The following is a 13,114-nucleotide window of genomic DNA, read 5'->3' as shown; positions in this document are numbered from 1 at the left end:
TGGGCAGGGGTGGGTCTGGGTAGAGCCTGGAATCCTCTGGCCACTAACTATTTTGCCTGGTATGAGCCCCCTCTGTCCCTTCCCGATCCCAGGCTGGGAGGTGGGTGTTTTGTGTGTGGGGGAGGAGAGGTGGGTGTTTTGTGCATGGGGGAGGGGAGGTGTATGTGTTCTACCCTCACATCATCTGTCCCAGGCCTGCGCCTGAGGCCTGGGCTGAAAAGGACAACTGCAGAACAGGCAGAAAAGGTTCTGCTGCAGGAGGTCAAGGACTTGGCAGAGGTAACTGTTCAGGGAAAGGGGTGAGGTCATAGGTCTGGCAGGGGACATCAGGCATCATCCCCATTCCCCATTTCATGACCTCCTTATATGGAGCAACATTGCAGACCCCTATGCTCCACAGCCATCCCACCTGAATCAGGGCAGGTAAGGTCCCTGGACCTGTTCTGGGAGGCCCATACTCCCGCATCCCTGCAGGTGCTAAATCCGGAAGGACGAGAGCCACGCTCCCCACGTCGCTGTGTGCGGCTGCACGAGTCCTGTCTGGGACACCAAGTACCATGCTGTGACCCATGTGCCACGTGCTACTGCCGGTTCTTCAACGCCTTCTGCTACTGCCGCAAGCTGGGTACTGCTGTGAACCCTTGCAGCCGCACCTAAGTGGTCAACGTCAGAGTCGGGGCTGGGATGGGGGGGCATGAATAAAGTTTGGGACCAACCCCAAGGCTGTGGCATTATTTCAAACGTGGCCTTTGGAGGGGTAGGTCACGGCAGGGATGGGGATGCCACACACACTTACCCCTGGGCCTGTGCTACCACATCATCTGAGTTACATGCACGCTTTTAGGGCACCAGGCGTCGTTGAGGGAAGCAGAGGAGAGGTGCTCTCCAGCCCTCAAGAATCTTGTATAGTATATAAGAGGAAGGGGTGGGGGGTGCAGCGCAGGATAGAGGCTGCAACTTCTGGCTGGTGAACAGGCATTAGGCACCAAAGCCTGCTTGCAGCTAACTCGATGTGTGACCCCTAGCGAAGGCCGCCCATGCCATACTTCAGCTCCCCTACGGAGAAGGCTGACTCAACAGTCTGGAATATTTCCAAGCATAAATAGCTCCCAACTTTACTCCGCATGACCCCCACAGTAACAGATTCACCAGACCCTGGAACGCTAGAGGGCCCAATCCAATTTCCACGGCCACGGGCGCCACCGCGCGGCGGGCCAGGGACACTCAGCCGACCCCGCTGGGAACCCGACACGCGCCTTCCCTCAGCGCGCAGGCGCTAGAGAGCTGCCCCGGCCCACACCCGCTCACCCGTTCGGTTCGAAGCCACCCGGAAGACTGGCACCGCTTAGAACCCCTCCCCTTTGTGGTCATTTGATGCTCTCGCGAGTCAGCTGACGCGCTTGACAGTCGGCTGCGTGGGCCTGGTCAGCTGATCTTGGAGTTGCGCTGCTTGTCTCCCGGTCGGGGTTCTCGGGTTCCACAGCCCCCGCCGCAGCCATGTCGTTCTTTCCGGAGCTTTACTTCAACGTGGACAATGGCTACTTGGAGGGACTAGTGCGCGGCCTGAAGGCCGGGGTGCTCAGCCAGACGGACTACCTTAACCTGGTGCAGTGCGAGACGCTCGAGGGTGAGCCCCAGAGCCGGGATGCCCGGCTGTGACAGGCCGGCAAGGAGGGCTGGCCCGGGTCCGAGGGTTCCGACTTCTTTGGGGGGGTTTTCGAAGGACCTGAGAGGCCTCGCTGGGAACTCGGGGGCTGGTGGATGCGCCAGAATGGGATCTACCCTCCAGCTGCGGCATGGCCCAGGCCCAAACGCAAGCGAGGCTTTAAAACCGCGATCGGTCGCCTCTCCTGAGGTTGCCTCTTCCACCATTATGCCCTCCATGTAGTTTGGCAGAGAGGGTCTCCCGGGAGTGGTTGGTCGGTGCGGGGTGCGCTCATGCAAGCCCCTTTACCCTGACGTAGCCAGAGTGAGGTGTCCGGTGGTAACGTCTAGGGAAACTAAGCGGAAAAGAGCCCCACTTCTCTCCCAGTACATACACCAAGGCATTTGGGATCATTGTGTCTTCTCGTTGGCTGCGGGGTGAACCTTCCTGGGGAACTGTGAGCCCGCTTAGTTTTCTTCCATCGCGGAACCACTGGCTGAACAGAGTCTTCTGAAGGCGGTGTTTGGGAGAGCAAGATGTGGCCCTACAGGTCTGGAAGTTCATACACGTGTATTTGGCCAGTAAGACTGAAACCCTCAGCTTGAAGGATGCTCGTCGGAATAGGGTTTCTTAGCAGAAGGATTGTGAGAAGCTGAGTTCTCCTTCTCAGCACGCAGAGCTGAGATGGACCTTCCCAAGATAGAGTTGGCGTCAAATTTACTGAATTAGAGATGTCCCTAATTCCAGTCTTCACCTCCCCCCTCTTCTCCAGGTGGTAGTGAAGGACACTGTGACTAGGATGTGAGTTCCCACCCCTCACCCCCAAGTGGACTCTTGAGCTGGTCTCATGGTAGCTGGAAGGGGAAGAGGACCAGATGAGTCACCCTCTGGAGAAAATTTTCAAATAAAAAGTGTATTGAGGTTAAAAGTGAGCTCAATTTAAAAACTAGTTTTTTTAAATCTTGCAATATGCAAAAATACATACCTTTAAACTTTATAACTTATTGAAATTAAAATACACGATCGTGTGTTTTATGGTTTTAATATAAATGTAATTTTAAAAAAGGTTGTTCACCTCCCTTATGGAAGCGAAGGATGTGGGGAAGGGAGGAGAGCACTTAGGGTGCTGGATTGTAAGGGCCTATCAGCAAACTGATTGCCCTCACCATTGGAAAAGCAGGAGAAGCAGGGAGGCTGTCTGGCGCAGGGCCTGGCACACAGTTGGCACTTAACGTGAGTTTTATGGACTGACTGGGTCTGGAGGAAGATCTCTGATGGCTTAAATCTGAGGGTGAACGCCATCGATTGCCAACTGGCATTTGGTAAACTTGTTTCTCTTACAGGCTTTCCTCATTCTTGCTGCTGACTCCTCCCTATCCCAACCTGCACCCCCTGTGCCCCAGCTTCTGAGGCCACAGGGTTTCCATTTTTCCAGCAGACCTTTCATCATCCTCCATAAACATGTGAGGCCACTACAACACTGCTCCGGACATGGCCCCCTTGTGGACCACCGTACAGACCTTTAGCACAGCACTCAGGGATTCCCTTGCTCTTTCATGCATATTCTTTTCCTTCACACAAGCCATGCCCCCAGTTCTTGGTGCACATAGTGTGGTGGACTTTGGAGTTGGACAAATCTGACTTTGAATCCCAGCCCTGCCAATTACTGGATTACCTTAGTCAAATTATTTAACCTCTCTGGACCGTGGGTTCTTCATCTAATATAGTAACAGTGCCTACTTCAGAAGGTTGTGAGATGGCCACTATTATATTTAAAACACTTAGCCCAGCACCAAACACAGAGCAAGCACTGGGTAAATGTTAGTTCTTGTCTTCAGTACTATTTGCATCTGCCATTCCCTCTGCTTCCTTCTTGTCCCCATGAAGCCCAGTGACTTCCATTCCTCAGGGCCCAGCCCTAGTAGTGTCTCATCTATGAACTTCTTTATGGCCATGATAGGCTAGAATGTGGTCCCTTATACCCAATTAGAGCTCCTGTGGTGTTTGTGCTGCTTTTCTAGATGTTTCTTAAAATAGAGTTTGGGATTTTTGGTACTGTGTATGCTGGAGATGCTCAGGACTTTTGGGGGCTGGGGATAACCAGAAGCAAGAAGTGATCAGAAACCCCATTTTATTCTCTACAGAAAGGCCGTCTCTGCTTCTGAAAGTGACACCAGAGGTCTGGCATCCAGGCCTTTGTTGCTGGATATTTTTGCCTCCCCATCCCCAGGGGAAGGTAGTGGAGAATGGGAGGAGAACACCAAGGAGGCCTGTGGTGCCTAGTGACATCTGTAGCAGTGTCCTGCGGTGATAAGGTTTCCACAGAACGTGTTTCAGGTGTTTTGACATTTCTCAGAAGGTACAGCGCCTTGGTCAGAGGGTGTTTGCTTGTTTTGCAATTTAGGGCAAATATAGACCCCCACCACATCCTAGCCTTCCTCCATGGATTCCACTCCAGCAGGGCATCTGCTACTGACCTCTACTCAGTTTCTTAGCATCTCTGAAGCCCATATGCGCTCCATTGTCCATCTTGCTTGATTGTCTCTTCTAAGAGGTAGGATAAAGAACCTGGAGAGGTCCTACCTTATTTGGTGAGCTGATGGGACAGAAAAACTTGATGGTCATAAAAGTTCTTTCCAGCTCTGAATGTTTCTGGATGTGTTGAGTACTTTTGGGAGCTGAGTCCCAGCTGGTGGGGAAGAGGAGGTGGGTCAGAAATGTACAAAGAAAAAACATACAGTATTACTTACTTTTAATGTTTTAATTCATTTAACATATACTTTTGGTATTTTCATTTATTCAATATATAGGAGCTGAGATACATTGTTGAATGATGTTCTCTTTTTTTTAAGGTAAAAAGCTATTTATACAACAAAATATTAGAAATCATTAAATAATAAGTAATGGTAGACAATTAAGTAGATTATGGTGAGGCTTTTAATTAATATAATAATTAAAATAGTATTTTAGTTCTTTATTGGCATGTAAAAGGCTAATTTGTTATGTAAGAAAAATGTATAGATAAGAGATGTATAATAAGTTTTTTTTCAATTATAGTTAACATTCAATATTATATTAGTTTCAGTTGTACAACATGGTGGTTAAACATTTATATAACTTATGAAGTGATCCCTGTGATGTCTAGCACCCCCCTGACACCATACGTAGTTACTACAATATTATTATTTTTTAAAACATTTTATTTATTTATTTTTAGAGAGAGGGGAAGGGAGGGAGAAAGAGAGGGAGAAACATTGATGTGAGAATGAAACATCGATCAGTTGCCTCTTGTATGTGCCCTGAGTGGGGACCGAACCTGTAACCCAGGCAACCCACTGACCTTTCACTTCGCAGGACGTCACCCAATATACTGAGCCACACCAATCAGGGTGGGATTGTTTTAATTTTTTTTTCTGATAGTTTGTATAGAAGTGCAACCAATTTCTGAATATTAAATTTGTATCCTGCTACTTTACTGAATTGATCTATTAGTTCCCTAATATTTTTTTGTGGACTCTTTAGGGTCCTCTCTGTATAAATAAGGACAGTTTTACTTCTTTCTTTCCTATTTGGATACTTTTATTTCTTTTTCTTGTCTGATTGCTGTGGCTAGGCCTTCCAAAACTATGTAGAATAGAAGTGGTGAAAGTGGACATCCCTGTCTTGTTCCTGATCTTAGGAAAAATGCTTTTAGCTTTTCATTGTTGGGTATCATTGATATTAGCTGCAGGTTTGTCATATATGGCCTTTATTGTGGTGAGATGTGCTCCCTTTATTCCCACTTTGCTTAGAATTTTTAGCATAAGTGGATGCTGAATTTTGTCAAATGTTTTTTCTGCATCTGTTGATATGGTCATATAATTTTTATCCTTCGTTTTGTTTATGTGGTGTGTCATGTTAATTGATTTGCAGATACTGAACCAACCTTGTATCCCAGGAATAAATCCCACTTGATAATGGTGTATGATCTTTTTAATTGCCCAATTTGGTTTGCTAATATTTTGTTGAGGATTTTTGCATCTATTTTCATCAGGGATATTGGCTTATAATTTTGTTTTATTTTTTGTAATATCTTTGGTTTTAGAATCAGGGTAATGCTGGTTTTGGAATAGTTTGAGAAAGATAGGTGTTAATTGTTTTTTGGATGTTTGGTATAATTCACCTGTGAAGTCATCTGGTCCAGGACTTTTATTTGTTGGGAGTTTTTTGATTACCGATTTGATTTCTTTCGTAATTATTGATTTGTTCAAATTATCTGTTTCTTCTTGGTTCAATCTAGGACGATCACATTTCTAGGAGTTTATTCATTTCTTCCAGGTTGTCCAATTTGTTGGCATTTAATTGTAGTATTTTCTTATAATCCTTTATATTTTTGTGGTGTCAGTTGTCACTTCTTCTCTTTTATTTTTGGTTTTATTAAGTTGAGTGAATGATGTTCTTTTCACCCTCATAATCTGGGAGTGGATGTCAGTGGGGGCAGGAAAACACATTTAGAGATCAGTGTAGCATAGCAGTTACAAATGTGGGCTTACTACTTTATGGCTCTGTGGCCATGTAACCTCTCTGTCCTGAGCTTCATCATCTGTAAAATGGTATAATAATGGCACCTGATGTGATGGTTATGAAGGTTAAACAAGATTATCCTTGTAAAGTATTTAGCATGAATTTGGTACATGATAAGTGCTGAGTCAGTTTGTTAGCTGCTGTTATTGTTATTTTGTTTTTTAAAGATTTTACTTATTTAGCCCTGGCTGGTGTGGCTCAGTGGATTGAGTGCCAACTTGTGAACCAAAAGGTCGCTGGTTTGATTCCTAGTCAGGGCTCATGCCTGGATTGCGGGCCAGTACCCTGTTGGGGGCATGCCAGAGGCAGCACATCCATGCTTCTCTCCCTCTCTCCCTCCCTTTCCCCCCTCTCTAAAAAAAATTAATAAAATCTTTAAAATAAAAAGTGAAAAAGGTCATGACTAATTTTTAGAAATAACCACAATACTGTTATTTATCTTTTAAAAAAATCAACAATAACTGTAAATGTCATCAGATATTTATTTTGTGTTCATATTGCTCCGTCTCAAATTTTAAAATATATGATTTGTCTGTTTCAATCAGGATACAAATATGATCTGTACATGTCAGTTGGTTGATGCTATCTCAGGTCTTTTAATATATAGGTGCCCTGTCTCTGTTAGTTTTTCTTTTATTTATTGAAGAGGCCAGGTCATTTGATTTATAGATTTTCCCTCCATCTCAATTTTGCTGATTGGATTCCTGCTGTCTAGTTTAACATGTTCCTCTGTACCTTGTTTTTTTCTGTAAATTGGTAGTTAGATATAAAGGCTTGATTAGATTCAATTTTTTAAAATAATTTTTAATAGGTAATATTTGTGTTTCCATTGGGAGGCACATAATTTGTTGTGGTCTCTCTTTTTGTGACATAAGGAATCATTGACATTTATTGCCATAATCATTTCAATAGAGCTTGTGAAATAGTGATATTCTACATTTCCTTCTGCAGTTGCTAGTTTGAATACTTTTATACCTGGTAACTACTTGATTACTCTGCAATACAGTTTGTATAGGAGAGGCAGGATAAATTCTTGATTCTTTTCCATATTCACCAGCTTTCAAAATAATGAGTTGGTTTTCTAACATCCTCCAAATATGGCTAATGAAGTTTGTTTGTTCTTTCTGTTTTTGTGTTGTAACACGGTATGGATTTTAATATATTTGTTGTGCTTTAGTCTTTTAACTTTATTGGTGTTCACGTTGACCCTTGGACAGTGGTAGCTCGTTCAGTAGCCTGCCATGCTTTTGGATACAACTTGTAGACTTTGAGAGCTTCCTTACTTCTGGATGACAATATGTTCTAACCTTATTCTGTACATTTCCTGACCCAGATCTAGAATCATCATTTCTCTTAGGGGACCTGGTTGTTTATATTGAAATATGGTATTTGGAGACCATAATTTAAGTCCAAGGGTTTCTCATTGCTACTGGGTTGGTCATTGTTTCTAGGATTTTTCTATGGATTAGCTCTTTTATTACTCAGAATCCTATAGAAAACATGAAGACACGGAAAATACAGAAAATTGTATAGCTTGCTGGATTATGCAGCCACAACTCAACTGATGGTACCAGATGCTAGCTTCCTAATTTGGAATGGAGGCACTACCTGACACTTGGGCCAGTCAGGATATCTTCTTCCTGTTGTAGAGAAACATAATTAACATTCAGGAGGGGAAGAGCCCGTGAGTTAGATACTTGGGGAACATGGCTGAAGAGCTCACATGTGTGATAATGCTGGCTGTCTTTCAGAACACTTTGTCTCTCCCTGTCCTGAGCCACTTGTCTTCTGTTCATTACAACATCTCCTTCTGCATTTCAGCATTATTTCATAAGAGACAGTCTCATATGGGAAGAAGAAAGAGATTCCAGACTGGGCTTGCCCAGTCACCAGTCACATGAAACTGCAGATGCAAGTGTAGCCAGTGTCTTCCAGGAGTGACAAGTCATTCACTGCTAATTGTGGTGTGACTGGAAAGTTATACAGAGATCAATCAGCTCTTGAAGGATTGCAAAGGCCATAGGAAGTGCTTTTTCTTGGGTACAGCTGTTGCGAGGGTAAACCTATTGGACTGGCACTTTAGAATGTATCTGCAATTTTTTAAAAAAGATTTTATTTATTTTTAGAGAGGGGAAGGGAGAAAGAGAGGGAGAAAACATCAATTGGTTGCCTCTCTCACACACTGACTGCGAATTAAACAGGCAACCTTTCAGTTTGCAAAATGACGCTCAACCCACTGAGCCACACCAGTGAGGGCTAGCTGCAGTTTTAAAAGTGGATTGGAGAGAGTCTTCTGGTCCAGATGGCAGATGCAGGAGAGGAACATGGCATTTGTGTGGATATTTTTTTTGCTCTGAGCAGAAGGTCCTGGCACTGAACATCCGGAAGCTTGTCCACTAAAACAAGAAAACAAAAACAAAGAAAAGGAGAGTGGATTGAAGGTAGGGGCCACATTAGAAGTGGGAAATACAGTTTGCATGGTCTTGTTGTAATCCAGGGCAGAGATGATGGCTCTCTGTTCTCAGGCATTGTCAGGGAGCATTGTGGGGGGATTTGAAGAAGAGGAACTGATAGGATTTGAGGGTTGGATAAGGAGGCTGAGGAAGAATAAGTCAAGGCTAATGCCTCACCTCTGGCTTAGTCAGTTGTGCAGAGTGAAATTATGGTGGCATGTCGAAAGAACAGGTTGGAGAAGGAGTGAGAAGATGGGATTGAGGAATCTGTGAGCCATCTGAGTGGTGATTTGGAGGCTATATTTGCTGATCAGGTGTGAGATCTGAGCTTGAGAGACAACTTGAGGAATCAGGGTAGAAGCGTGGCCATTGACCCCAAGAGAGAGTGTAAAGTCAGAAGAGGAGAGGCCCAAGATGAGAGCATCCCCTAGGAAGGACTTCAGTTAAACAAGATGGGCAAAAAGATAGTCCTGTCAGAAGGCCAAAGGCAGCCCCTGAGAGGTGGGTAGCCACAGGGGAGGACCTGAAAGAACAGGTGATGAATGCCAGATGTGGCCAAGAGATTGAAATAAAGTCAGACAGCCTTCCATTTGGTTTTGCCATTCAAAGGTCATTGACAACTTGAATGAGGACAGAGGCGAGAGGGCCTAGGAGCTGACGGCAGTAAGTGGAGTGGATGGGCAGAGACAGTGTCCAGGCAGAGCAGAGTTCACGGATCAGCTAATCTCAGCTCAGCCACTTACTGGCTTTGTGACCTCGGGCCAGTCATTTATCCGCAGCTGTACAATGGGAATATTAATAGGAACTCTTTGAAATATTAGTGGAGTGTAAGCACGGGGCCTGGTGCCGAGTGAGCCGTCAGAGAAGTCAGCTGCTCCCACCATGGTCATTCCTTCCTGTCACTTCTTGGAAGCAGGCGCCATGCTGTGCCTGGAGTAGGTAACGAAAACATGTCACACAGGTCTTGCTTAGGGGCAAGTGTACCTATCTAATGGGCAAGGTGCTGGACATCAAAGCAGCATTAAATGCACAGTAGGTGCAGGGGACATTTTGGGGCGCTAGAAGCATGTAAGGAGTGACAGTTAAAGGGTATATGGTTTCTTTTGGGGGTGATGAAATGTTCTCAAATTGCTTGTGATGATGGTTGCACAACTTTGTGAACATACTAAAAACCACTTAAATGGGCAAATTGTATGGTATATGAATTATATCTCAGTAACACTGTTATTTAAAAAAATTAGCCAGGCCAAGGAGGTGGGAAGAAGGAATGACATTAGCAGTCTCAGAAACATGAAACTGCATAGTGCCAGAGGAGCTTCAGAAACAGGAAGAGGGAGTAGAGGCCATGTCAGGGGTATGCAGGGCTGAGTGAGGAGAGATGCATCAGCTGGTTCGTGGAAGGGTTTGGGTGTCTTGGAAGGACATGCAACTCAGGAGGGATGAGGGTTATAATTCAAAAAAAGAGAGGCACACACATTCTTTAGTTAGATCAAGGATAATGTGTGGGAAATATCTTGCCTAAGATTTTCTGTTTATGTTCTTGCCTGAAAACATTTTGTATGTTCTGTTTTGTTCATCAAAGGAGACTATATTGAATTAGTGAAATTAGATCACTACAACTTGGACGGAACACAAGTTTAGCTCAATCCAAATTTCCTCAGAGTCAGATCTGGTCCAAAGGAAGAGATAACACAATCCTGACAATCCAGTGGTCACAAGCAAGAGGGAAGAGCTCAGGGGACATTGGGAGAATGGTGTGTTGAAGGTGATAACTGGGGAATGAAGGGAACAAGCTGGTTGAGTCTCTGAGCTGTGAGAGCTGGGCCCCACACATACCTGAGGTTTTTCCCTTGGTGTTTGAGGATCTGTGTTGTTCCGAATGCCCTGCATGGAGAGACCCCTGATGCCCTGTGACCTATGATCTGGCGTGGATCACTGGTGGTGACCATGGCAACCTGCTGCCTTGTTTGTTCCTCTCCAGCTTGCTCTTGCTGCAAGAGGTTGGAGCCCCTGAGCAGGGGAGGAGGCTAGGGATAGGCAGGAAGGAGGTCTCGCTGCCACGAGCCAGCTTGGGCTTGATCCCTCCATGGATGAAGAAGGGGGAATTGTGGGAGTGGACAGTGATGATGTGATGCAATTAAAAATTTGGTCTGGGGCCCTGGAGGGTTGATCTAGGAGGAGGCAGGCAGCTATTCCAGCTCTCCAGGAGAGCATATGGGCTGAACTGGGGCAGGAGAAGCATGTGCGGAGGTCAGACAAGCTATGGGATGAAATACACAGGACTGGGCGAGTTTTTATTAGATATGAGAGTGAGAGGGTTTAGAAGTCTGGCTTCTGACGCATAAGGGACTGGAGCTGCTTCTCAGATGGGGACCACCAGAGGAAGAGTGGGTTAGGGATGTGGATGGGGTGGTGGAAGAGGAGGTGTTCTGTCTCAGATGTGCTGGGTCGGAGTGTGTGAGGGAGGTGGCCTTGTGGGCCTGGAGCTTAGGGGAAGTAGCACTCAAGACACCAATCTGGAAGTCATCAGTACTCTGGCTGGTGGCAGTTCAGCCCACGCCCGGCCATCTGTTGGCTTGCAGTCAGGGCAAGCCTCCCTTAGAAGCCTAGTCCTGCCCATGAGTCCTGCCAGGAGACTGGAGAGCAGCCTTCACGGTGGGCCAAGTGAACACAAGCAGACACAAGCATGCCTGACAAGGACACCTGGCACGGAGCCTAATTTGGCAAGTGGAACAGGGAGAGCAACAGCCGGGGATTCCCCTCCTGATCCCTGCCGTGCCTTCTCCTGCATGACTGGCATGGTGATTTTTTAAAAAGCTAAACATATATATTTTTAAATTCCAAAAGTTAAGTTGGTGGAAGTGTGACTCAGTGTGAATCCTTTGGAGGATGTATTTTCAATACCTTGTTAACATTGCTTGTATATATGTTGTGTAACTCTATAGCCCCACTTACAGAATTGTATCCCCTAGATTAACATTAGATGGCATGTATAGAGGTGTTTATGCCAGCCTTATAGGTACCAGTAACCTGTTAGAATCAGTGGGATATCCATCGACAGGGGTGTGGTTAAATAAACCATCATCTGTGCTTACAAGGGAATACTATGCAAGACTGATTTAGAAATACATTGTATGGTGAGAAGTTGCAAAGCATTATTATAATATATTCCCATTTTAGTAGAATACCAAGTGAATGCGCGTGGACGGGCATGGGAAGCATAAATATCAAGCTGTTTAGAGTGACAGCCTCTGGGGAGAGAGACTAGGGAGGTGGTGGTGGGGAGTATTTCAGCTTCTATTTTATGTACCCTTCCACTGTTTGAAGGTATTACTGTAGACAGATATTTTATAATTTAAGACATTTGATAAAGGTATCTAAAATAAGGGAAATTAGAACACAGACATAAACAAAGAGAAGATACACCTAGCAGTCATCCAAGCTGAGACCCCTGCTGGTGACCCTGGAAATTTGACTCTAGATTTTGGTTTGCAGCATCGTGGGACAGGCCTGAGTCTTAGGGAACCCTCATCAAGCCCCTTCTCTTGACACTTGAAGACTCAGAGTCCTGGACATGGTGGTTGAGGGCCCAGGCCAGGGCTGGACACTTCATGTCCCCCAGGCCTCAGATGCCCTATTCTGGTGCAGTTCCCTTGCTCACCTCTCACCTGGCTATTTTTCCTTAGTCTCCTTCCCAGCCCCACTTACTGCATTCCCTTTACTAGATTACATCTTGCACTGGTATATAATTTAGCCTGATGTTATCTGGGAAGCTGTTTATGGTCAACATAGCAACAGTCCACATAAGAACTGATAACCCCCCATTTCACCCAGGAGGTTGAGTCAGAACTTGCTCCAGTGGGTAATAACATGCTTTTTCTTGGATTTACTCAGTGATTTCTTGGGCCTGGTTTCTGAGGTGGCGCCAGTGTCTGAACTCGTGCCTACGGCCTTTTGAGGTGCATAGGCAAATGTCAGCCATCCAGAACCTTTGAAGATAATAAGGCTTTCTGGATAACCAGGGTTTCTGGATGGCAGAGTGGGAAAGGCCCCAACACTTTATTTTATTTTATTTTATTTTTTATTTTAATTTATTTTAGAGAGAGAGGAAGGCAGGGGAGAGAAGCATTGATTTGTTTTCCACTCCTTATGCATTCATTGGTTGATTTTTCTCTGTGCCCTGACGGGGGATCAGACCTGCAATCTTGACATATTGGGATGACGCTCTAACCAACTGAGCTACCCCAGGGCCCAACACCTTATTTTAGACTTTCTGCAAAAAGGACTTCTGGAATGTATTAATCTCACTTTCCCTCTTTCTTAGCAGCATGCACTGAACATAGCAAAGCTGTTCCTGCGTTAGGGCTAGTAGACTTGAAATGAGATGGAACAGAACTGCCATCCCTGAGGGCCCAGGTCTGCCTCCAATAGTTTTGTACCTGGCCCCCTGTCA

The 13,114-nt window shown here is 45.3% G+C and overlaps 2 protein-coding genes across 4 annotated transcripts in view; both read left to right on the top strand.

Moving 5' to 3' along the window:
* AGRP (agouti related neuropeptide) overlaps positions 1 to 684 on the top strand; it is a 58,385-nt gene extending 57,701 nt beyond the window's left edge. For both annotated transcript variants that reach the window (XM_090259574.1, XM_090259575.1), the window contains 2 exons: positions 194 to 279; positions 475 to 684. In XM_090259574.1, coding sequence (XP_090115700.1) covers positions 194 to 279; positions 475 to 657 — 269 coding nt within the window. In that variant the 3' untranslated portion in view covers positions 658 to 684. The remainder of the gene's footprint in view (positions 1 to 193; positions 280 to 474) is intronic.
* Positions 685 to 1,384: 700 nt separating this feature from the next.
* ATP6V0D1 (ATPase H+ transporting V0 subunit d1) overlaps positions 1,385 to 13,114 on the top strand; it is a 37,938-nt gene continuing 26,208 nt past the window's right edge. Inside the window, exon 1 of one of the 2 annotated variants that reach the window (XM_090260015.1) lies at positions 1,385 to 1,627. In XM_090260015.1, the coding sequence (XP_090116141.1) occupies positions 1,498 to 1,627 (130 nt within the window). In that variant the 5' untranslated portion in view covers positions 1,385 to 1,497. The remainder of the gene's footprint in view (positions 1,628 to 13,114) is intronic. The other variant, XM_090260013.1, reaches the window with a different exon arrangement.

The sequence above is a fragment of the Furipterus horrens genome, unplaced genomic scaffold (genome assembly GCF_987537825.1).
Source record: "Furipterus horrens unplaced genomic scaffold, mFurHor1.1.pri manual_scaffold_13, whole genome shotgun sequence".
Lineage (NCBI taxonomy): Eukaryota > Metazoa > Chordata > Mammalia > Chiroptera > Furipteridae > Furipterus > Furipterus horrens.
The sequence above is the reverse complement of the archived record's forward strand: the minus strand, read 5'-3'. Positions and strand labels throughout refer to the sequence as shown.